General features: G+C 37.4%; 1 protein-coding gene across 2 annotated transcripts in view; it reads right to left on the bottom strand.

Moving 5' to 3' along the window:
- The window catches only part of GALNT1 (polypeptide N-acetylgalactosaminyltransferase 1), a 72278-nt gene that overhangs the window by 17837 nt on the left and 29094 nt on the right, over positions 1-25347 (bottom strand). For both annotated transcript variants that reach the window (XM_015854314.2, XM_015854315.2), the window contains exons 3-5: positions 19003-19232; positions 16230-16404; positions 4434-4600 (exon numbers count right to left, since the gene is read on the bottom strand). In XM_015854314.2, coding sequence (XP_015709800.1) covers positions 4434-4600; positions 16230-16404; positions 19003-19141 — 481 coding nt within the window. In that variant the 5' untranslated portion in view covers positions 19142-19232. The remainder of the gene's footprint in view (positions 1-4433; positions 4601-16229; positions 16405-19002; positions 19233-25347) is intronic.

Below are 25347 nucleotides of genomic sequence, written 5' to 3'. Positions count from 1 at the left end.
CCATCATGAAAGTTACAAAAAAGAGCCAACTAGCTGAACTCTTTATCTCCTACCATAATGTAACTTACAGATCATTTCTTTGCATAGTTTGAAATACAACCAAGTGCATTTTTCAATTCTGCTTTCTCTAGATTTGTCTGGCTAGTATCTCTAAGTTATAATGATAACTTCTAAAAACATAAATGAAGACAATCAGCGATATGTAAATGAGCATCTACGTCACAAACCTGCTTATCTGAGGATCAAGTTAATTAAAACACAACAGCCATAACTAATGACTAATAAATGCTGGTAAACTCAAAATTTACTACAGTATAAACAGCTGTCAGATTTCCCACTGCTTGGCATAGTCTTTGACCATTATGAACAATTAGACTACAAAAAATAATAAGGAAGAACAAAGAACTTATGGAAAAAAAGCAATTCATAGCCGTATAAACTCATGTAATAGCGTTGAACAGATTTGAAATCTGTAAGACAAACAAAATAAGTACTCTTATAAAACACAACAACTGAATGTATTACGTGATACATTCAAAGCATGTGAGAGCTGTAATACAACAGTGCACAGCCTAGAGTAGGATTTAATGTAAGATATTAAGTACTTCATGAAAGAATGTGAGAATGTGAGCGACGATGGAGGGAGAAAAAGCATGGCATGAACTCCTGGGCTGTCTTGTAAATCTCAAGAGGTAGGGCTGCCCCAAGCATGATCACCATTCCTCACTATTGCTCTGGTGAGCTAATTCCCTTCTCATTTCCCCCTTCGCGCTGTTGGACTGTCACTAAAACCCACAGAAATAAGTTTTGACGCACCTTGGACGCCGAGCTGTGCTAAAAGAGTTGGAAAGATCTTAAATATTTGTCTCCAGAGAAACTCACTACAACTTAATTTTTTATCGTGCGTATTAACAGAGATTCAAAAGAATATTTAGTAATGAAAACTGAGAAGTACAAACCCATTTTCACATCAGAAAATTTTGCAGGCCTGTTGGGGCTAAGCACACATTACTTGACTGACGTGGCCTGTATCAAATTGACTGCACTTCTTACTGCATTGTTTTCCAGAGCCAGCAATGTAAGAGACTGGCATTGTGGAACTACTTATAGTTTAATGTATATACATACATATGTGTAAATGCCTGATTTCACAGATAATCTCTTAACGCATCTAATAGATTTTGGCCTACTAGAAATGTTAAGCTTTAGAGATAACTTCAGACTCAAGCCAAGTGGCTATACTTACACTAAATCCTATGTTAAACACCCAAATGAAAATATTTACGCACTACAGCATTAGACGTTCAGGAGTGACATGGGATGACAGCTGAGTAAGTTTTTAGCATTGCCTCATGCACTTTAGGCAGAGGTTGAGGTTTTGATAATACTTGTAAAAAAAACCTTCCATGTCAGAGACAGAACTTTCTGCTGGATATTCCTTTCATAAACTTTTTCTGTATCAAACTACGAATATTTTTACTTATTGCTATGGACTGCTTAAAGAGCATCTTCTATGGCAGTAGTGGAACTAAGAAAGCCAAGATTATAAAAAAGAAAAAAAAAACAACAACAAATCTATTCAGTTAGAGCCAGTAAGTGTGCAAATTGAAAAATAATTGGACAACTGCATTACTGAGTCACACCTTCATGAACATAAACTAAACACTAAGTTTCAAACTAAATATTTTTATTTAGCTACAATACAGACTTACAGATTCTTAATCATGCAGTCACAGATAGAAAAGACATCATTTTCAGACATTTAGTTTTAAATCCATTGCTTCAATATGCATCTGTATCACTACCTTCTGTGGGTGTTTTCTGTCCTGATCTAATCTTTCTGGCACACGGGGCCATTCAGCACTTGACCTAGTTTTAAAGTACTGACTACTTCTGATTTCTTCTGTTAACGCTGTTTAGCAAAGTAGTTAACAAAGATTAATACTTGAAAACAAAATAGGCAATTCTGATCAGCAACTGGAGAAGCAATGTTACAGCCATGCCTTGTTTCTCCAAAGGTTTTTTTTGTTTTGTGTTTTTTTTTTTGCAGTGTAAATAACTGTGTGATATTATGCAAATTCATTCTTCTAAGAGCTTGACACTGGCAGGTACAAAGTGTGCTTCAGGCAGACTGAATGCTTACTTCATTCCAATTAAATCGACTCTGATGTTAGAATTCAAAATACATTACTCAGGCTGAACAGTTTTCTTTTTCTGGAAAAAAGTCTGCCGTTCTAATTCAACACAAACAGAATATGTAAGTAGCATATGCTAAACCCTTCATATTTTCAGGCATCACATCCCTTCAGTTTTATTTAAAGAACATTTGCTGGAAACATAGGAAGTTGTTGGAAAATAAAGCATTACACAGTACTTTCAGAAACTGTTGAAAATAACTGTAAACACAAGGTGCCAGAGTGATCACCGATTTCAAAACTAAGGATGCTCAATAACATCATGTGAAATGTTATGTCTTTCAGCCTAGAATTATCTCAATTTTGTTACCTACCTCAAACAAATCAGGAACACAAAGGATATCTTTAAAAAGCCATTTTTGAAGTGAATTATTATACTTCATAATGAGGACACGGATAGTGCTAAATAAAATTTTTGGTTGCTGTTACCGTTGTTGTTTATTAAACAGGAATTAAAAAGACAAAACATAAGAAGTATCTGCCTACACTATTTTAATATTAGCTTACTCTATTTCTAGGTCACATTGAAAGCTGACCTGTCACTATTAATCATTAGCAAAGGTATGAATTATTGAAAGGGACTGTGTAGATAAATGAAACAGAGCAGATTTGCACTAAACTTTGTTTTTCTAGCATGAGTCTGAGCGTAAGAGCCAACCAACCAAAACAGTTCTCCCTATATTTCATTAAGGAAACCTGCACCTGCACAATAAACTAATTACACACGCTCAAAACCCAAATATCAGCATCTGTGCTCCCCAGGAATAATCCTCATAGTGGTGAGCAATTTGGAAAGGTGTAAGAAGAGCTTTAACAACTGCAAGAAATTGAGGGTGCCATTAACCAATCCCCTCCAAAATACTGAAAATTTGACCCTTCTAAGAGCTAAAAAATTCATCACAACTCCCATCCCATCCGGAGCACATTCCTGTGATAGCTTTTGCCCTGTGCATAGGCATTCTTTCTCTTCTCCCAGAGTGCGATTGCCTTTCAAGCCTTTTCCTTTTTCCAAATTGTACTAGAATTTGTTGAAGAGGCTAACTCCAGCATCAGGTGAAAGAGTGAGTGTGCACAAGAAGTTAAGGAACACATACTGATACACGTGCAAACACAACCTGAGTGCACGAGCAATGCATCCCTAGGTGAACAACCCAGTCACAACTCATCAAACTGGTATTATCTCTCTTTCCCTTGTTCATCTTCACAGTCAGATGTTCTCTAGACTTACATGGCCTGGAATTGTCAGGCAATATGTCGCATCACCATACATGCATACAACCTGAAGAAGAAACTCATACTTTTTACTGCAGAAGGTACAAAGTGTAAAAAGACGCTCTATAAATTCTTCATAACCTTCATACCCTGTAAATTCTTCAGCTGGGAATCCACAAAGGTTCCTGTCAGTTATTGTAATCCACACACCCTAATGCTACTCAGACCATAAGGTCTGCAATCCAGCATCTCTTCTTGTACATAGATTTTGTTTGTTCAGATGTTTGGACCCTTCTTACTGTGAAGTTGGAATTAACCTAATAAGCAGAATAAGTATTTTGCAATATTGGAATCAGATGTCTCAAACTGAGATATCAGCATGCTGGCTGCACAACCCCTCAATTCTCCAACTAAAGCAGGGAAATTACTGCTGATACAGATAAATACAGATGACCGCCAACAAATGGTGGCTGCCAAGAATTTATTTATTTACTTTAAATAGTGGCCTCCCAGCTATTAATCTACTGGAAAGCATCCAAAACAGAAATATATTTTTAAAGGATTATTTCATCATACAAGTGTAGAAATATTTTAGAAAACATAATACTCTCTCATTCTCATATACATACAAGAAAAAATATCCCTCAAGTTACATTTCATAACCAACAACACTGACAAAAATCAACCAAGAAACAAAATAACCAATCCAAAATGAGTAACCAAGTACTGTCCAAATTATCTTTATTCCTACTATATTGTAATTTTCAAAAATCATTGGCAAGCAACATCTAAAGTCATTTTAAGAAAACCAGCTTCAAGTTTTGTCTATTAATTTCATTATATAGTGTAATGAAACACAATGCAAGCCTTATTCTGTATCACAGAATTTTCCCTTTGTCCACTGACCATTAAAAAGTGGAATCTCATAAAGCAGGGAAACTGAACTGCAATTTCCCATAAGCTGAAAAGTCAATACTGATCCCTTTGAGCGCTAAGTTAGACATCGGTATGAATGTTTATCATTACCTCTTTCACTGGCATCATCAACAAGCACAATTTCTTCCAGCATGTGTCGTGGTGACCGGTTTATCACACTATGAACAGTTCGTAGAAGTGTGCTCCAAGCCTCATTGTGAAAAACAATGACAACACTTGTTGTGGGAAGGTTGTCTGCATACACCTTTGTTTTACAACTGTAAATCAAGAAGAAAAAAAAAAAGAGCATTTGTAATGATCAAGTTAGAACTGCAAATTTGAAGACTATTATTATGTCAAACAATAATTTATATCAATGCCACATGAAGCGAGACAAAAGTGCATGAATTAGTATTTCCTTACATTTATGTATACATCTAATATTCCACTCCACAATTCAGAAAGGGAACCTTCATGGAGTAACTAGTACTTGAAATGACAGACATCCACACTGCCATCACATACAGCTAACAGTATTTATTCCCTCTACTTGGATATGCAGTGCTTCACATAACAAGTATACTAACTCAAGGTGCTCTTTTAGGCCTGCATTCCCACAGAGGGTAAGGGGTAACCGTAGTACTATTACATGGACATGGGGGAAAAGGATGAGAAACACACAAGACAAGAAATGGTGAACTTGAAAGAAACCACATAAATAAAGAATATATAATGAACACTGAAAAAGTAATTCATAACTGTATGAGAAAAAACACTGGGCACATTTGAGATTTGTAGCTTCAGTCCAATAGAAAAGCTTTCAGTAGATAACAACTCATTACACACAGTCATTCAAGTGCAATCTGTTTTAAATATTATTCAAATATGTTTAGAAGTATTTATGACTATCACCTGTGGCCCTAAATGAGAGTTTGAGAAGTAAACAGTGCATATCTTTAACACTAAGTATAAAAATGATACAGAAGGAACAACCTGTCAATACAGGACTGTGGTGTCAGCATCTATTCCCACCCTTCGGAAGAACTGGTGACACCATGAACACAAGCCAAAAGCGAGCTCACAGCATGAATTTTTTATTTGCTAACTAACTCAGTTAGCCTGAGAGCTTGAAGCAAGAGCAGCTCTCCTAACACACAGGCATTTTGGCTCTGTGGTAGTGACAAAAACCCTCACTGAGCCTAGATCCCAGATAAAATGAGGTATAATTTAAGTCCAGGTATAATTTAGGAAGCATCTCAAAGAGCTTCTGTGCAATCATGCTTCCCCTTCTGAGAATTGAAAGAGCAATATCTTTGAAACAGGCACTATCTGTCCTCAATATTAGAGTTGTCTACAATCACAGCTGACTTTAATTATTCATTACACCAAAGCGAGTGTCAAAATCTTTAGAGAAAACACTCATACCCCTGTTCTTTTTTATTTGATTCATGCATAAAGAAAATTTGTGAAGTACATCAACTGACAAAGTATTATTTCTGTGGGATCACTTGAAAAATAAAACAGCTTTTGGCAAAGATGCTTTGTATTTCAGATGGCAAATTCTATACACGGGCCAAATATTCTTTTATTTTTCACTTGTTCAGCCCTTTTTGTTGCTTTAAAACCAAACCACCAATATTTTATTCCTTCTACAGCACTTCACTCTAGACCAGAAAATGAAGTATCAAAGTGTTGGTGTTCAGCCTCAGTAGAAATGCAAATCTTCCAGTTGATCTTATAGGTTTTAACAGAATATTTGTAGAAAAGCTGAGAGAAATCTGTTTGCTGTACTCCATAAGAAGCTGTAACATCTCACCCAACAGAACAAACTTCCTGGGGTGGCCATAGGATTTGTCATTGCAATACTACATTTTGGATCTTCAGCCTTGCCTATCTCGGTTTCATGGAAGATTTTATTTTACTGAGTTCCAAACGAATGAACTGGTATAAAAAAAAGCTAGCCACAGACTAGCACATTTATAAAACATTACATTGTCTTGAGTATAAAGACATCCGAATCTTTAAGACCCATCTTTGAAGGGAGATCTTTTAGCCCTAACATGCCTGAAAGGCATACAGAAGGTTGATGAGAACCTCTCTCAGGCATTTCTACTATCTGTGACCTCTAGAAGCTGTACATCACCGCATCCATAACAAGACCTGCCTATTGGAATCACAGCCATCAGCCCTTTCAGGACTAACAGTTCAAGAGTGACCTATGCTGCCCTGTCTACTAACATTTAAGAGACTCTCACAAGTGGCAACGCAAGTTGATTTCACAACAGCATTCCTTTCACCTAGGAAACTTCTATAGGGCACTTCTATACATACTTAGTTAATATATCTGTACAAATATTTGTGACTAGATAACAAAAAGTAAGTTCTTAATTTTGAAACTCTTGCCATACGCTACTTTCCCCCAGGAACACACTGCTGCAGAACAGCAAAACAGAAAGAGAACAGTTAACTCAGAGCATCAGCCCTCTATGTAAAACTCACGTTTTATCTGGAGTACCAAACATTTAAATTAAGAATCCTTTTTGTCTTTCATTTGAAAACAAATTACCCCAGAATGGGATTACTACTGAATTTAAAATGCAGCATTTGTTTCAACCAACAGTTAAGCAACATTAGTAGCAGAACATAACCATCAAGGGTATGACACACAGGGCATGAATTAAGGGAAATTTGAATTTCAATTCGCTACTAATATATTATGTTCCTTTAGTTGGATCATGCCTCAAATAGTTTTAAAATTGAGTGCATAATATCAGGAAGGCATAACATCTCCAGTAATTTAATGAAGACTCCAAACAGCAGCTGAGAATATCTACTTCACCTGAAATGCATCATCCTTTCCTTAATCTACAGCATGCATCAGGCAAATTCTTGGCTAATGCAACTCCATATATTATTTAGATTGTGGAAACTCCCCAGAAATACTAGATATTTTAAATGAAAGCAGTGACTTATTACTTAAATGTACAGAAAAAAGGACAGACTATTTCAGTACAATCAAGAAAAAAGCCTGCTTAACCTACATGTGTTGACATACACTTTCCAATGAACAAAAACAGTGAAGATTTTCTTTATTCCATATCAAATCTCCTTTTCGGAACTGGAATCACCAACTTCAGCCTTATTAAGGTGTATTCCTTCCTAATGTGTCATTTGTTGCTCTCAGGTAACGAGGAAATGAAAGTGGATAGATCTCGTTTCCTAATAAGATTTTCCAATATCTTTCATGTCCCATCAAAATCAGTTTTGGGGGGGGGGAGGGGGGAAGAAGTTTACAAGTGTTGTGTAAAACATTTTGAGATATGTTTTTACAGAAGAGCCACAGGACAGTTAACAGGTAAGACTCAGGCCTGACCTCTGCCAGCTGATAACTCCTAGGCCTGCATATCCTCAAGAGCACAGGAGGGCAACGCACTAGGTCCAAATCCTTCTCTCAACCACATTTATGTCTAACGTACTAAAAGCAAAAGAAGGATGACAGATCACAGCGTATCTGTGGATAACATTGCTAATAAGCAACAACAGCAAAAATAAAAATAATTATTAGCCCTGCAGCCTAATTTCAAAATTTTAAACTCATTACAGAAGTGTCTGAAGTGGAAGGTCAAAAGCAATTATCATTTATGTTTTTCTTCTCTACCATCACCCTTTTTTTATGAAGGTGGTACTTAAACCATATGGAGAAGCTCTCTACGTTTTAGACAGGGAGGTGCATATAAAAGAAGATACTGTGTAGCGTATTGTGTATAGCCACTTGGTAAGAACCTGAACAACCTGAACGCATCTGAAAACTTCCGAATAAACTGTTTATTATCTTCTCTTTCAGTTCAGGCTAGAAACAGTCTGTAGGAAACATTACAAAAAAAAAAAAACAACAAAAAAAAAACCTCGAAAAGTCAAGTATTATTTGAATAGAATCACCATATTTTAGTCATTAAACCTCAGATTTTATACGCTCTTTAACCATAAACTTGAAAGGAAAGCACTTCCAACTCCTATTAATCAGAACATGAAAATTCCCATTCCATCTGACAAGAAAACTGGTCAAGAAAAGTCATCATTGAAATGCTTTGAGACATTGCATATCCTAAGACTACAGTTGAAGCCTTCTAGTTGTTGGTTAAAAATGACAGCCAACACAAAGGACGTTTCTGATATAACAAGTAAAGTAACTGCATGAAGTTTTGGAAGGTGGTCTTTTTAAATTTTCAATCTATATAAAGAAATATCTGATACACAAAAATGTACAGTATGCTGATATTTAATTCACCCAGCCAACAACAACAACAAAAAAAACCCAAATCCTCTTAACTCAAAATGTGGAATAAAAGATTTTAAAAAGAAAAACAACAACAAAAAAAAAACCAACATAATTTTATCTTCAAGTCAATGTAAAATGGTTCATTTCAAGCACTTCAAGACCTTATGAAATGCAAGTTTCCCAAGGCATCTAAACAGCATTCACGACACTATTCATGATTACAGATGAGCACCTCACTGTTACCAGGTCTGCCAAAGCTGGTACCAAAGTACTTAGTGCCACCAGCAATAACATCCCAGACATCTCAGCTTACAGCTAATTCTTTTCTATACCTTTTCAGTATTGACAATGTCTAGGCCTTCAAGATGCTAACAACTAGGGTGAGCCCATTCATTTTGCAGTACCTACATACCACAACCTTTACTCTCCACTCTAATTTACAACTAGCAGAACTGGAACTCTTATCTCTTATGTTAGTGAAGGAATGAGAGAAACATACTTAACCATTGCTGAAACAGAAGTAATCTACTAGAGGATCTTAAACTGTCCTTCATTTGAATTCCTCAGAAGTGAAATTCTTCTGATAACCATCCTGCTCTTCTTAGTGCCCAAGACCAACAAGGCCTACCTTTCATTGCCCTAACATCACCTCTTTCAACTTACTGTTGAGATTTTGAGAGAAACTTAGATATTATCTTAGAAACGCAACACTGCAACCAACCCATGATAATATTTGGCATTTTATCAATACTATAATGCAGCATTCATAGAACATAATTTTGAGAAAGTATCCTTACAACTCAATCATGAGTGCTATGTGCAATACTGTTGTATCGTTAAAGTCATATTAGAAGTAATCCATTTGCAGACCCTTTGAAATCATGTTAAATCTCTTTTGGTAGTTATGTAATAAAATAGGATTTGATATGAGATAAATAAGATCTATAAGTGCATCTGATGAGCTGAAGAACTGCTGTCACAAAAATCTGCAAATATCTTGTAGAGATCTTGATGAGATCTTGTAGGAAATCAATTATATATTACCATGGTGTCTATGCAGAAAGAGGCTATGAGAACAGAAATTCAGTAGACTCAAGCAGTACCAAAGCCACAGTGTCAGCTGAAACAATGGTGCAACTCTTGTTTTCCAAACCCAGCACACTCAAGAGAAAGCATATCAATGAAGAACAGAGATGGAATGCAAGTGCAGGTATCCGCTGTGCACTTCACAGCTCAGATGAGAAATCACACTAAAGCTCAGACCACACCTCGTATGAGCAGTATGCCAATGCAATACGGATGCATATTTGAAAGGAACAACAGTGGGGAGTGAAGGGAAATGCATTTAGTCATCTTCCAAATGTAGTCCAGGCCTGTATCTTGCACAGTACCAACAATGGTTAAAAATAAAAGTTGCAGTAACAAATAAAGTGCATCTCAGAACATAATATGAGAAAGGAAAATAGCATTAGAGCTGATGCTTTGAGGAAACACTGTATAACACAATGCCTAGAATAAACCTGTTTAATATTAGTGGTACAGTATAAAAAGTATAATCTTTAGTATTAAAAGGTACTCTGGGAAGTATGCATAAGTATCTGCAGGCTTGAAAATAAACTTAATTTCTATTGACAATACTAAAGTTAATGCTAGATCACTAGAGAAGAAAATAGAAGCTCCTGTCATGAGACCTCAGGCTTTAATTAATAACTGCCCCATCTCGCTGCAGTGCTATGAATCTATCAGCCCTCAGTTGTTTACATGCCCATCTGCCTGAAGTTATAGTTTGCAACAAGTTAAGGCAACAAAGCTGAGGCATAGCCCTGCCCAATGCAAACACCACTCCCTCATTTAATCACAGGCGAAAACATGCTGAAAATAAGACTGAGTCACCCTGAAGCTGCTGATACTCACACATACCTGGCAGAGAATAACATCCCTGCAAGCAAAGGTGGCAGAAAATGCCAAAACACTGCATCTACAACCACCAGCATTCAAATCAAGAGATGCTTTTCTGGTCAACAGTGACTCATTCTTCTCTGGACAGCCTTACAACCTCATCACAAAGAAGAGCATTATCTGCTTCCAAAAGAAATTTTTAGTATAACCCATTGTGACTGAAGACAAATAAGATGGACAAAGCTAATATTAACAGGAAACAACATACTGAAAAGGGTTAAAAGCAGTATTTATGAGAAAGATGGAATTGCTGACCAACAGAATACACCACAGCTCTTACAGCTCTTTTTAGCACACCGAGGCATACAACCACAGTTTTAACTTGTGGCTGCATAAAGACAAAGTGCTGCACATAAGTCTGCAACAAAACCCCACACAACAGAAGGAAGCTGCTTCTTCCAATCAGATCGGAACAATTTGTTTTAAAAAGAGGTCTTCACTTCTATAATACGTATTACAACCCCAATTAATCTGTCTAAACTGATGACCTGAATGCCGGTAATTCTTATTTAAGCACTTCCATCCAGCCTGCTTAAGTGCCTTGCCTTCAATAGCATTGTGTAATTTACCTGCCATCCTTTCTTCTGCTTTCAAAGTTTTGTATATAAGAAAGGCCGTATTATCTCATGATTCAAGCAGAATCTCTTCTTTAGATCCTGGAAACAAAATCCAAAACGGTCCTTAAAACCACTGTGCTTTCAGAATTCAAGCAGAAGTTCACAAAAGTAATTACCTACTATTGAGCGCTGTTCTAATCAGAACGACCATAGGAAAGTATTTTTTGAAGTAAGGGGAAAAAGAAGAGTTCTGTCCTCAAAGACTGAAATTAAACTAAGTTCTCTAGCCATGTTATTTTGCATATTCAACCCATCAACTAGAATAAAGTTTGTGACATGGCTGCTCATCCAAAAATGGACAGCTCATAACTAAGAATGAGATGGTCAGATCTTTGTGAATGATTGCACATGTCTGCATAATTGCATGCGTATATATGCCTATAGACAAAGACAGCAATTTGCAGGGAGCACGCTCATTTCTGAAGAGACAACTTATAAAAACTTTCTAAAGTTTCTCAAAGAAAAAGATTTATAGCTCATTTCTTCCAACATGAGCATTTCAAACTGCTGATTCTGTACCAGGCCAGTAACAACCTAATGAAAACAAAAGCCAGATGAAAAACACAAAGAAATGTATCTGCTTTGAAAGACAACTGTTAAATCTTCAGTGCCTCGCAAGCTTTCAGGCTTACAGTGTGACATTGCTGAAATTTACATTGCTTTTCAACGGATCAGCAGATCTCCTTTGCAGATACCGGACTAATTAATAGCCTGGATTTCTAGCTTGTAACATGAACATAATATTGAATAAACTTCTGAAGTCTTCCACCATCACCCTGATAACTCTTTTTGATTACCCTTTTCTATCACCATGACCCAAGCTAAATGACTAACAAACTTCACAAAGAATTTATGAATCTATTTAAATCCCCATGATTTTATGGGGACTTTTGCAAGCACGTCCCCTAGCAAACTTTCTTCCCTATATTCTACCCAGATACCTGCAGCCCACAACTGCACCCTAAGCAATAATCTCCCCTTTCAACACCACAGTTCTAGCTCATCCCACTCTTTGCAGCAGATCAGGCAATCACGCAGCTGCTGGGTGCCATTTGCTGACCAACGAAACACACAAACCCAGCCCCGGGGAATGCAAACCTCCACTCAGCCAGTGAGCTGCAAGGCCACACAGCTGTTGGATCACATCACAATGCTGAGACTTGGCTGCACCCAATTATATACAATACACAATTTACACCCGATGATATACAATGTGAAGCTACTCCCTTGGTTCCTCTGCTGAATTAAAATCATTAGAGCACTTCTTCACACAGCTCATAACAGTCAAGACTTCAAGGGTTACCATTAAAAAGCAAACTATAAAGCTGAATATATTTGAGTTCCAATGGCTTACTGTTGCATGTTTGCCTTTGCTAGTTTTACCTTTAATAGGTACAAATAAATTATTTTCCTCACACAACTGTTGTGTATATTCTAGGAATCTGCATCACCTTATCGATTCAACTGCAGTAGCAAAGCATAAAGGCCAACCCTTGCAGTCAGGTTCTTAATTTCTCCAAACAAGAATCCTGGTTGCTCTCACTCAAATATTTCAGTACTTACGTATGAGAAGCAAGTTGCAGTCTCAGAACTGAAAGCACTATATTGCATCATATAATTAGCATACTTGATGCATCCACAAACCTGGATCTGTAAGAACTGTATACAGTTCTTTCTAAGCTGAGAGATGAAAGACGAGAATTAGTTGTACAAATGACTTGCTCAGAAATAAGCCAAGCATCATGAGCCAACCATAAGCTCTGCAACATTCATACAAGTAAGACCTAGAATTGTTTTTAATCATGGGAGAGAGAAGGAGGAAAGTCAACTTGATCCAGATTGTAAAATAAAGCTTCTGAGTAGGAACTGAACAGAAGCAAAAAAAAAAAGAAGCAAAAAAAGCCTTCAGTAACTTATAACTTAATATCTACTTCTTAATTTTCCTAAGTTGTTAAAGCCAAAGTTTGTATGAATTGAGTTCACACAAATAAATAGGTCCATCTGGCTAAGAACTAAGAACTGATTACACACTAACACTATCTGCACCACTGCTCCCACAGTACAGACAGCTTGAGAAAAGGACAGGTAATACGCAGGTCTTAACAGAAGTATAGTAAGGTGTCCCATACACTTAATTCTGGTTATGTTTCATCAAATCTGTAATAAATGAAAAGGAAGGTATTTTATGCCAAATTGTACAGAAGTTGAAGCCTTGATGAAAGGGCACAAAGCTACCCAAAGCTCTCCATGTCCCTCTTTGCTGCTAGGGGAAGCCCATCATCTTTCCAAGAGATCTCAGCCTGCACAATACAATATCCCAGTGGAAGCTCCAGTGGAGAACAGAGCTTAACACTGCACAACATTGTGTTGCCCATCTATGCCTCCATTGCTTCCAGCCTTGATCATCTGTGCCTGAAAAAGTAGGGAGTTTTGCACACTCCTTTCCAGAGTATAAAGGTCAGCACAAGGATAAAAATCTCATGCCAGGGACCCAAATGACTCCTATATATTCTGTATGTTCCACAAATCTTGAAGATCTGCGAGACTACAGGCCTGAAAACCTCTGCCTTTGTACTCATTCTTTGGTTTCCAAAACAGCTGCTAAATCACCTCAAATAGAGCTGAGATCAAACATAAGCCATGTAACACCATACAAAGTTCATGCATTTAACCACCACTTTCCAGCCTGAACATTGAACTAAAATAGATAGGCACAGCTGAAAGCATGTTTTAGTCACTGTCAACTATTTCAGTCATTGCCTTCTCATCTTCATCAAAATCAAGGCAAGACTCTGCTGCTCCTCTTCATCCAACTTTTCACTCTTTGCTGTCACGTCAAACATACACCTGCACACTTTCCTGGCAAAAGACACACTTAGAAGAAATAATCTATTAAGAACTTAAAACCAGTCTGGTGTCCCTAGCTGCTTGCTCCCCAACATCCCTCCAGAGGTTGTGGCCCTGGCAGTTGTTTCAATTAAAGTAACATGCTCCAATGTAGATTCATGGAAATATCCAAGTTTAAAAATATTACTTTTTTGTTGATTATTTTGTTTTTGTCATTGTTTTTCAATGAACAAACCAGAAGCATAAGTAGAATATTTACTCTTGCAGACCCAAAAGGCTACCAGTTCAGTTGTATCTCAGTTTTTTGTCCATCCAAATGTAAGAGGCAAGCAAGTGTAATGCAAGTAAATTCATAACTCATATCTTAGTGCACAACACAGTAACTACAGCATGTGGCCATGCATACAAGGAAAGTAATTAGAGCTGAACCTAATTTTAAGATCGTAGTTTGACTTCTCTGCAAAACGTTGAACAATGCTTAGTTAATAAAATCATAATCATCAATGACTATTTCTCCTTCCATTTTTTGTTAATTCAGGGTCTAGATTTTAAAGATTACAATCAAGTCAATGTTTTAGATCCATATGTAAGGAATTTGTTTCCTTAACATTGTACAGACACTACAGAAATAGCAGAACCCATACAAGCGCGTTTTCCAATACGAATGCTGATAAACAGATGTTATTTAATTTCCTCCTTATTTCCAAGATAATCATGAATGATTACCCGTGTTTACCTTCCAAATTAACCAACTGCTGTAACTATCATTTCCCCAAAGTTCTGATAATTCATTCCTTTCACTTCTTCCAAAAAACAAAAAAAAAAAAACAACTCCCAACACTAAACCATACTGAAATCATCACAAATTAGCATTCCAGCTGTGACAAAAGTCTCCAAAGGACCTGATGATATTCCTTGCTGCTAAAACAAGATTAGAATGTTAACGAGTTCTCACCCCCTGGAAGCCACCATTTTACAAAGAGAATTTCTTATCATATAGCAAGCGTCATACAAGGGGCATATGCCATATACAAAACTGCACAAACACCAAGAGATCCACTGCCAAATTCTAACTATGATCAGAGCTATAATGTGAAACAAGAAAAAACACCAAATAAAAACCACACACACAGATCTCCCAGCAGTTTCAAAAGGAAACCCTACAAGTTTATGCTTTACATTCTTTCACTACACTGAGAAACAGGCAAGTAATGACCAATAACTTTGACTTACATTATAACTAAAGATCGACAGAAAGTTACACTGGTGCTAACTCAGGAGATGTTTTTTGGTGTTTTTTTTTAAGAAATCCTGCTCAATTAGAACAAACACCAGCACACAATGGAACTTGAACACTACACAGAACCACTTGAATCACCGCTCCAGGCAAAGTTACATATAAAGAGGCTATTTATCATCCATTAAAAATGAAAAGTGGTCAGAGCTTCATCTCAATCCTAATATCATCCTGAAAGGTAGGAAATGAAAAACATATTAATCCAGCATCTAAGCCTTGTGTATACAGAAGAAATAGCTGACCTTCAAAAGAAATAGATTTCCCATAGCACATAATTCTTGAAGAAGAATGCAGATAATTGATGGGCAAAATCTTATTTCACAAGGTCTGTTACTTGAGAATCCCTTTCCTATATAAAAAGGGCTCGAGGTGGGGAAGCCATCAGCTACCTGTCCAGATTAGCCCTAAGAGAGTAAAGTAATCTTAGTTTTATTTAAAAGGCTATGATTTCCTTTTTCATTATGACTCTAATAGCTTTGAAAGAATCAATATTTCAGAGGTGAGATCAAAAATAAACTAGATGGATATTAGCAGACATTATAATGCAAGCCAAATGAGGCTTTGAACATTTCATTAGGCAAGAAATGTTTAAAGTATTTATTTCCCATCATCATATCTTTTCTATTTCATACAATATAGAACGTTAGTCTGCCTCATTAAAAGTAAAGCATGAAGTTCGTAAAGAACGTATTTCTTTTTGAAACACCAGTTCTTAAGCGAACTTTGTTTTCACTCAGCCAGATTAATTTTGATTTCCTGAACAGCATTAATACTTGTAATCAGATTCACTGTTAAGTAACACTGAAGGAAACTGGTCTTTGCTCTTAAAGCTAATTTTACCTAAGTATTACACGTAGAGAAAACCTCACTCTCCATTTACATTTTTTAATACAACACCTATTACTTACCCTTCTAACCGGACATCAGGTAAAGATCTGTTGAGTGCAATCATCTCACTTGCCATTAAGTTAAACTGGTTTATTTTAAACATTTCTTTCATTTTTTCTTGCTCCTCTTTTGGAATGACCACAGGCTTCCCCATCTCTCCAGGTCCTTCATGTGGTTTTTGTATAGGTTCTGGAACTAAAAACAACAAGAAAAAAAAGGTCAGCAACTACTTCTATGTTTATTTATATTTTATTTTACACATTAAACTGTTCTTGCATTAAAATGGAGTTCTAATACTTAAAATACATACATACATATATGCATATATGCGCACACACACCAATAAGTGAAACGAGTTGCTGGTTTGCATTTAACATTAAGCAGTTACAGCCATAATATGTTCCATATGAGGTATTTTCTTTTTCCAATATCTGAAGCAACTGCACTAAAGCAGTAGCTTTTAGCAGATAAAATTCTCTTAACCACAGCGGTGTTTTCTTTATGCCACATTCCCTACGACGGTAAGCTGAGCTATATAATACTAGAAGCTGCCAGCTAACCAACTGTACTCTGAAAACTGAAAGCATCAGTATGTCCAAGTGTATCCTAAGCAGGCTGGATTTATGCATATGCTTTAACCATGCTCTAAATCAAGTCAGCTGTTTTGCCTCCATACTTCAGAAATTACAACTTGAACTTCATTGGAACAAAAGCATCTAAACTTACTGATTTGCGACTGTGTAAACTCTTGAACTAGAATTTGCGCATTCTTAGATGGTAATTAAGATAAAATAATAGCATAAAATTAGGCAATTATTTAGGCTTAATAAAAACAATGCAAGTTACGTTATCATCACTGAGCTTTTATTAAATTTACAGCACTCAGTTATTTCCTGTTCAGATGAATCTATATGACTGTTTAATCTCTTTTTAAATTAATAGTTTAAACTCAAAATCTATTAGAATATTCTTACATAAGAATGTTTTAGAGTATTAACCAAGTTTTTCAACATACCCAAGAGTTACTTCCTTATCCTAGAATATTTCTGATTTAGAATAACAAATTCTGCTTAATTTACACATTCACTTTTCTCATCATTTGGCTAAACCAGCCCACCTGAACAGGTAGATTAACTAAAACTTGAGATGCTACTTTAACACATCTATGACCTGAATCTAGGCATACAAAGTCCACAGATTCATTAGAACAATACTTTGGTTTCATTAGCAAATACATAATACTGGATTTCAAGCTTTACCTAAATGAGGTATTCTCTCCTATCTCCTGTAGAGAAAGCCAGCAGCCACTAAAGAAACCCACAGGCATTTTACAGAGCATAGTAAATACAAAGACGGGACAAGCTGGTGTGCAAGCATGGAGATAACTTTCCAAGAAGATTTAGTCACTGGCTCTAAGGCTTCTGCATTTAGAGTCACCTGTTTTCTCACAAACGAACACAGTTCTCATAAATGTAAACAAAAAAAAAAACATTCTTGCACAGTGCCTAATACACTTATTGTTAAAAATAAAGCCCAACTGCAGCTCTCATTTGTGCACCAGCTACGGAGAAGTAAATCTTTCATTCGAAGAAATGTTGACACATAGTGATGACATAATGAACAGGCTGTTAGGTTATACCAACAAGTTTCAGCGGAGATGAGGAGTGAAAGCTTAACCCTATGACTAAATCACTAATCCGTGTAATCACCTCTCTTCCTCACTTTAGTTCCCAAGATCTGTATGCCCCAAAGACCATTACTGATCCCCTGTCCACCAGCACCTCCATCTAGTCCCCTTATGGCCTGGCATGAACCCTTCACACTTCACCCTTTTTCTCCCCCCTCATCCCCACTCAGGCACCATTTCAGTTAGTAGCCTTCCACACTTCCACCAGTCACTATCAAGCACAAAACTCACTATTATGCCCATCTTATAGTTCCCGATAGCCATCTCCTCTGCCCTTACCCAGGCTTGCCAGTGACCATCATGGAGCCCAAGACTATTCAACAGACCTACAATCACATTCTCAATTACCCTCTGACTTCGTCAGACCAAAAAGGTTACTCAAGTGTTCAAGCACTGGAATGGCTGCCCAGGAAGGTGGTAGAGCCGCCATCCCCAGCAGTGTTCCAAGAGGCGTCTGGATGAGGAGCTACGAGATATGGGGTTTAGATACGGGAGGATGGTTGAACTAGATTATCTTGTAGATCCTTTCCAACCTTGTGATTCTATGAAAAGCAAAGCAGGCAAGGCCTTCTCACTAATAAGCCTCAGTTCAGCTGTTCTTCTAACCACCAAGACCTGCAGTTAGTGAAGAAAATATTCACCTTCATTTACTGTTTCATATTTAGTGAAGTTTGCAAAATATAACAGGGGTACAAATACAATCCAATATTAGACGCAGCAGGTGAAGCTCCTAATTTAAGATGTTAGAGTCTTATGCCATCAGTACCAAGAAGGAAGACTTTTCCTCCAAGGCAACACAGAGCATGTATTTAACTCCCATTCAGGAAAATCATCTCCTTCCATTTTCTGCATTAGAAAGCTGACCTCGTACTAGACCAGGCTGTCCAAGGCCTTGAACACCTCCAGGGATGGAGCATCCACAGCCTCTCTGGGCAGCCTGTTCCAGAACCTCACCACTCTCTCTGTGAAGAGCTTCCCCTTACATCTGATTTAAACCTTCCCTCCTTGAGCTTAAAACCATTCTCCCCATTGAAACACACACTGAATATTTAAAACTAACATTATTTTAAACCGTATTTTAAAAATTCCTTCTTCAGATAACTTACCATCTCCAGCAGGCAGCCCTCGTTCTTTCTTCTCATCACACTTGTTGCATTCACTGAAGTAGAGCAACAGAAACATATCCAGAAGGACCCAAACCAAAGAGGTGGCAAGGACCACCTTGCAATATGCAAATTTTTTCATGGCACTTTAAGTCAAATACAAAAATAAAAAAAAGTATAAATAAAAATACAACAGGTTGCTTTAATCCAGTTTGAGAGACGACGTTCTGTATCTGTAAAAGAAAAAAGAAAGAAGCCACAAAAATTACCTCAGGACAGGAGCTAAAAGCACAAGATTTTACTACGTTTTAAAGGTAATCTAAGTTAATTCTTGAATATTGTACGTATCAAAATGAACGTTCTGGGACAATTTAAGCAATAACACTGCAGTCTTTTACTACAGCAACACTCATCAACACTCATCGCACAAACATTGAAGTGAGTAACCAAAGCAGAGTTCTCTGCACAGTCACTGGAAAAAGAGCTTAAGCACCTTAAAAACAAAACATTAAAGGAACCCTCTGCATCCTCGGGAAATCAGAAGCAGCTACATTAATGAAAAACAGGAACATCTTAAGAAGCAATGTAACAATCAGGGCTGACCAAAGCCACAGGCCAACACTGCTCATGCTTCTCCTTTCATACCTTAATTGTAAAGGCAAATACTTCTATCAAAACAAAATAACCACCTCTCTGGTAAAATAAACTAAAATAAAGCAAAGTCAATGAAGTAGACACAAATGACTTATTAGGCATTCAAAGCTAAACACTTCAGCTGACTTCAAAGTTCAACTATTGACCAAACTCCTACACATTTTTCAACATGTATATATTAAAACTTTATTTTGTCCTACTCCAATTACAAGCAAAGTTTGTTACAAAAACTGCTGTTTTCACGACTGACAATTCTGACCTTTTTTTCTTTTTGAAGGAGACTGGGGAGACATTAATACTTTACACAAAGAACTGCAAAAGTATCTATGAGTAACAACTTGGTGATAAAATAGGAGATGGAATAACCACTTGAAAACGCTGAATTATATATGTTAAGAAGATATCCTAAGGTGCTGTTTTTTGTGTGTTTTTCCCCCCTATCGATACAAAGACAGCCCTGAATTCTGGATCACAGAGTTGCACTAGAAAGTTTTACGTCACTACCAGTGAGGTGATCAGCAGCAGTGAAAGAAAACATTGTTATGTATTAGTAAGATGAGAACAGAAACAGCAACAAAAAAAAAGATAAATCATTACTTTGCCATTACACAGTACCTGCTTTCTCACCTTGAGTAGGCAATGGATGTATGAACATCCTATCTTGCCACATCAAAAAGAATAAAGAAGGACTAGAAAAGACAAATGATAAGAGCAAAAAGATGAAGGAACAGCAGCACTACAAGATGTAAGTGATGAGACTAGTGTTCTTCCAAGCTGGAAAAGAGGTAACCTAAACAAGGTAGCAGGTCTATAATAATCAAGCATGGGGATAGTAAACAGCAACTCTTGTCTTTTTCTTTCAATACTAGGAGGAAGAATAGACAAATGACTTTAGCAGCAAGGGTCCAAAAACCAAAAAGAAGGTACACAGTGGAACTCCCTGCCACAGCTCAGTGCCAGCTCTGCAAGTCTATTCATCTGCTACTAAATACAAAGTCTTCACCCCTAGGTCAGGCGCTCCCTGTCTTCAAATCAATGCATGTGTTAGGAGAGAACAGTGAGGAAATGTCATCATAAGTTCCCTCATTCTCTTCCCTATACAAACACTATCAACCATTTTCAGAAACCAAATAACATACAGACATATCTGTCAGACTGTATGAATGACTACTTAAACTCTATAGAATAGTTGTCTTTTGCTTTGGTCTGGGACACAACAGAAATAGTCTGGAAGGAAAATAAAGTTTCATTGTTACCTTAAATTACACCTACAGAAGACAAACGCTAGTTGAAACAAACATGCTTTGAAAGAAAAGAAAGTAAACTACAGTCTCAGACTATAAGATTTTCAGCTACAAAAGAAAGCATGAAACACATGGGAGCACAGGGCTTATGCATTCTCAAATTAGCAAGACATCAGGAACAGGACTCTTATCTAGGCATTCTGTCCAGTCTGTCCATTCAGATCTAGTATTTTACAGTGCTTAAAATGGCATTATATCTGCGTTTACTGCAAGAAAAAAAATAACAACTTAGTTCACTGAAATGTCAAAAGGGCACTCTGAGTTCTCTGAATCCTTCAAGGAAGGTATTAGAAGAGACATCAGCACAAAGTTCAACACACACACTGGGTAGCGTAGCTATGTGCCTTACTCTTTAACAGGAGTTCTCATCACTCCATGAGTTAAAGTGTGCAGGCAAACTGCAATGTTAGAAAGCACTTCCATTCTGTTGACCAAAATAATTCAAGTCAGAAAGACCTGGCATTCAGTCCAGTCTCTACTCAGAGCATGGTAAACGCTGAATTTAGGCAGAATCACAGTGACACAGAGCAGCCCAGGAACTCTGCTGAAGCAGCTGCCCTTATCAGACCTGAGCTATGAATCTGACAAAGTATTTTTAAGAACATCAGCAAAAGAAAGCCTGAAAATAACACACTTTATTCAGTGCGATGGCAGCCCTAGTGACAATGAAAAGGTTGAAATACTCTGTACTGTTTTTGCCTGGTCTCCTTTGTTGTTGGTGAGGTCTACTACTGGGTGCCTCAGATCTCAGTACAGTGACAGCCTATGGGAGTTAAATTTCATATACAGTACAGACATTGAGTCAGAAATCCTTTATGCCACTTAAGACAGGTGCAGCTCCAATGGCACCGAACGGGAGGCATGTGATGGCACTGAAGGAGAGGAGAGCCAAACTGCCATTTCAAACGTCCAGGTGATCCAAAGAGTTACATCAGTATCAGGAAGAAAGCTACTATCAAAAAAGACAAGGAGAATCTAGACAGATACTCCTGGAAACCTACATCCATACAAAGAACAAAAGAGCCATTCACCAACAGCATTATATTTAACCAGCTTGGCAGCTTGCTTTAATGACAAGATGACAGACTTCAGAGGCAAGGGAAGACCTGTGAACGTTTGTTATCTCAACTTAAACAAGAACCATGACAGCCTTTCAGAAACTTTGTCATTAGATGGAACACAGAAAATATAGATTAAATACAAATAAAACCTTCTTCTTCAATAGAGGGAAAACACCTGAACCCTTTGGACCTGTTTTGAGCAGAGTTGGACAAGATAACTTCCAGCCATTGGCTCCAAACTCAATTATTCTATGATTCTAACAAGCTTAATCAGGGCTTTGTGCCATAATGGCAAGAAAATCTCCAGAGATGCTGAGTCCGCAGCCTCTCTGAATAATGGTTCAGTGTCTGACTGACCTTGTGGTGAAATATGTTTCCTTTAGGACAATGTGGATCCTCCATTGTTTTAGTTTATAATCACTACCTCATCCCCCCTGCCATGCACCTCAGGAAAGAGCTGAGCTCTGCCTTCTCAGTAGCCTTCCAATAAGCAAAAGAAGATCATTTAGCCTTCCTGAAACAACTTCTTATCCAGCTCAAAAAAATCACTGTTCCCTCACGTTTTCTTCAGCACTCTTGCCAGATCCAGCCACCCCAGCAGCCTTTGGCTGAGCCTACCTAGGAACAGGTGGGAGAAGAGTGTTCAGAACTGGACATAGTGCCTAAGATGTGGCTAGTGAAAAAATCTGTGCAGTCACATGGCAAACTAGATTGAGAAAAAGAAGTGTAGTAGATACAGAGCTGACAACTGTTAGATCCAGTGCCATCACCAGGTAGCACAGGGCCTCATCCAACCTGGCCTTGAATGCCTCTAGGGATGGAGCATCCATAACCTCTCTGGGCAGCCTGTGCCAGCACTTCACCACTCTCAGTGAAAAACTTCCGCTGACACATAATTTAAATCTCCCTTCCTTCAGTTTAAAACCATTCCCCCTGGATAATGGATAGCAAATTTTATGCCATAGAAGTAACCTAACAGGAGTACTAAAAACACCTTAGAAGGAGTAGAAAATTCTTGACGAGCTACAGCTTATAAGTGAAAGGAGGAATACGAGGTACATACAAGTCTTGTTACTTCTGAATGTCAAGCGTGTTTCCATCCCACAAAATCCACAATACGCTTGACAGCATGGGAAAAGGTCAACTTTAAAACTACTGCTCATGTAGTGCATTGTTTCACTTTACCACCTGTTTTCCCAACACCTTTGGCCTGAGAAAAAAACGCTTAGCTTTTCCAGTATGATGCATGACTATTCAGTCATTTTTAGCTTTGGACTGACTGAATTGTTCTTTATATCTGCAAAGTTTCCAACAGAACTGTTTGTAACAGAGACTAAGCAGACGACTTCATTGACTTTACTGAACTAAACTGGGATTCTGCACTAGATGCAGCATCTAAGCCAATAAAAAGCTGATCTAAAGTTGGACTTGAAAACTTTTCAGATATGAATAAACATCAGCCGGCACAAAGTAAGGGTTCATCAAAATTATAACAATATAACATATTTCTAAAGGTATTAACATCAATTTAAACCATATGGAAAGCGATTAACTGAACAGCTTATGAGGAAAGATTGACGGCTACACTGAATCTAATTTTCAGCTTCTCAGTCTATTTAATTATGAAGGAGAAAAGACCAGAATACTCCAGGCAACACATTAGGCATGAGGCTTATGCATGCATTTTTGTGGAAAAACTATATAAAAAAAGAACCAAATGCAAATTGCCAGCACAACCATTGTATAAAACTCTATGTATACAAACTATTAATGAGGTCTATGCAGAGGAGTGCTCCTGTTTTTAAAAACAAAAGTGATGCTACAATAATTAAGGTTTCTGGATTATTTTTTCTGTGCTGATACATTTTTCTTTTACTTTTTTTTTACTGGTTCATGACCTATAAATGGGTCAGTGTGAGGACAAAGTTTTACCCAGTGTCAATGTTATAAAAAACAGAAGGTAAAAACATTCAGATCGAAGAGTCAGCCCATCACCCGTTGAAAACAGTCATCTTCAGAAAAGGATAAAAGCATCTTGTAAATTTCATAAGGAAAAGAAAAATATGAGACTGGCAATGCTAGAGGAGGGCCACTAAGATGATCAGAGGGCAGGAGCACCTCTCCTGTGAAGAAAGGTTGAGGGAACTGGGCTTGTTAACTTGGTAAACAGAAGGCTCTGGGGAGACCTCACTGTGGCCTTACAGCACTTGAAGGGAAGATATGAACAGGAGGAAGAATGGCTGTTTACAAGGATGGATAGTGACAGGACAAGGGTCAGTGGTTTTAAACTGAGACAGGGGAGGTTTAGGTTAGATATTAGGAAGAAGTTTTTCCGCACAGAAGGTGGTGACACACTGGAACAGGTTGCCCAAGGAGGCTGTGGATGCCCCATCCCTGGAGGCATTCAAGGCCAGGCTGGATGTGGCTCTGAGCAGCCTGGTCTGGTGGTTGGCAACCCTGTACATAGCAGGGGGTTGAAACTGGGTGATCATTGTGGTCTTTTTCAACCCAAGCCATTCTGTGGTTCTATGATCTCCCTGCAACTCACACAAAGATCTCATCAGTGGGCTTAACTCGTTTGATGGATTTTGGAAAGTCTGAGCATTCAAAAGTCAATTCTTCAGTACAATTCAACAGCAGCAAGTTTTAAAACAAGTGATGAGAGAAAACAGATTGTACTTATTTGAGCAGTAATGGAAAGTTCCTTTTAAAATAAAAAAAAAAAAAAACATCTACTGCTCAAAAATCTGAGAAATGTAGCTCAGCATAAAATCAGTTCTTATTCGTGCTCGGCATAGAAACACTACACGTTTAGTTCCTCAGAAGAAAATTTTCAATTTTATTAATTTTTTTTTTTTCCTTAAATTAACCATTTGAAATAAAAACACCACTTGTGTTTCTAAAACAGGTAAGGCTTGGACTGAAGGAACAATAAGAGAGAAATACAGGAGTAGCTGACTGTGTTTGAAAAGTTAGTATCAATAAATATGCTTATAAAAGGAGACTCTCGTATGAGATGAAGATCAGGATCATATAGAACTAACAATGTTCAAAATGCAGCAACAGATATGCACTCGACTAAATTATTATGCACATGAACTAAACTCCTGATTCACTCTTCTTTCAAACACTTTGACAAAAGTAATTTGAAAGACGTTCTTGAGAAGGACAAATAGCACAATAGCTGTGTCTTAACTACAATTAATTAACTTGTGAAAATAGTTTGTGGTTTTGCAAATTAGAATACCTCTCATTTATTCAGATAAGTTTGTTAGCTGTATGTGTTATCTTGATTAAAGCTTCTCATTATTTGTTTGAGAAATGAAGCG

Source organism: Coturnix japonica, chromosome 2 (assembly GCF_001577835.2).
Source record: "Coturnix japonica isolate 7356 chromosome 2, Coturnix japonica 2.1, whole genome shotgun sequence".
Lineage (NCBI taxonomy): Eukaryota > Metazoa > Chordata > Aves > Galliformes > Phasianidae > Coturnix > Coturnix japonica.
Note: the sequence above shows the minus strand (reverse complement) of the source record. Positions and strands in the feature narration are given on the sequence as shown.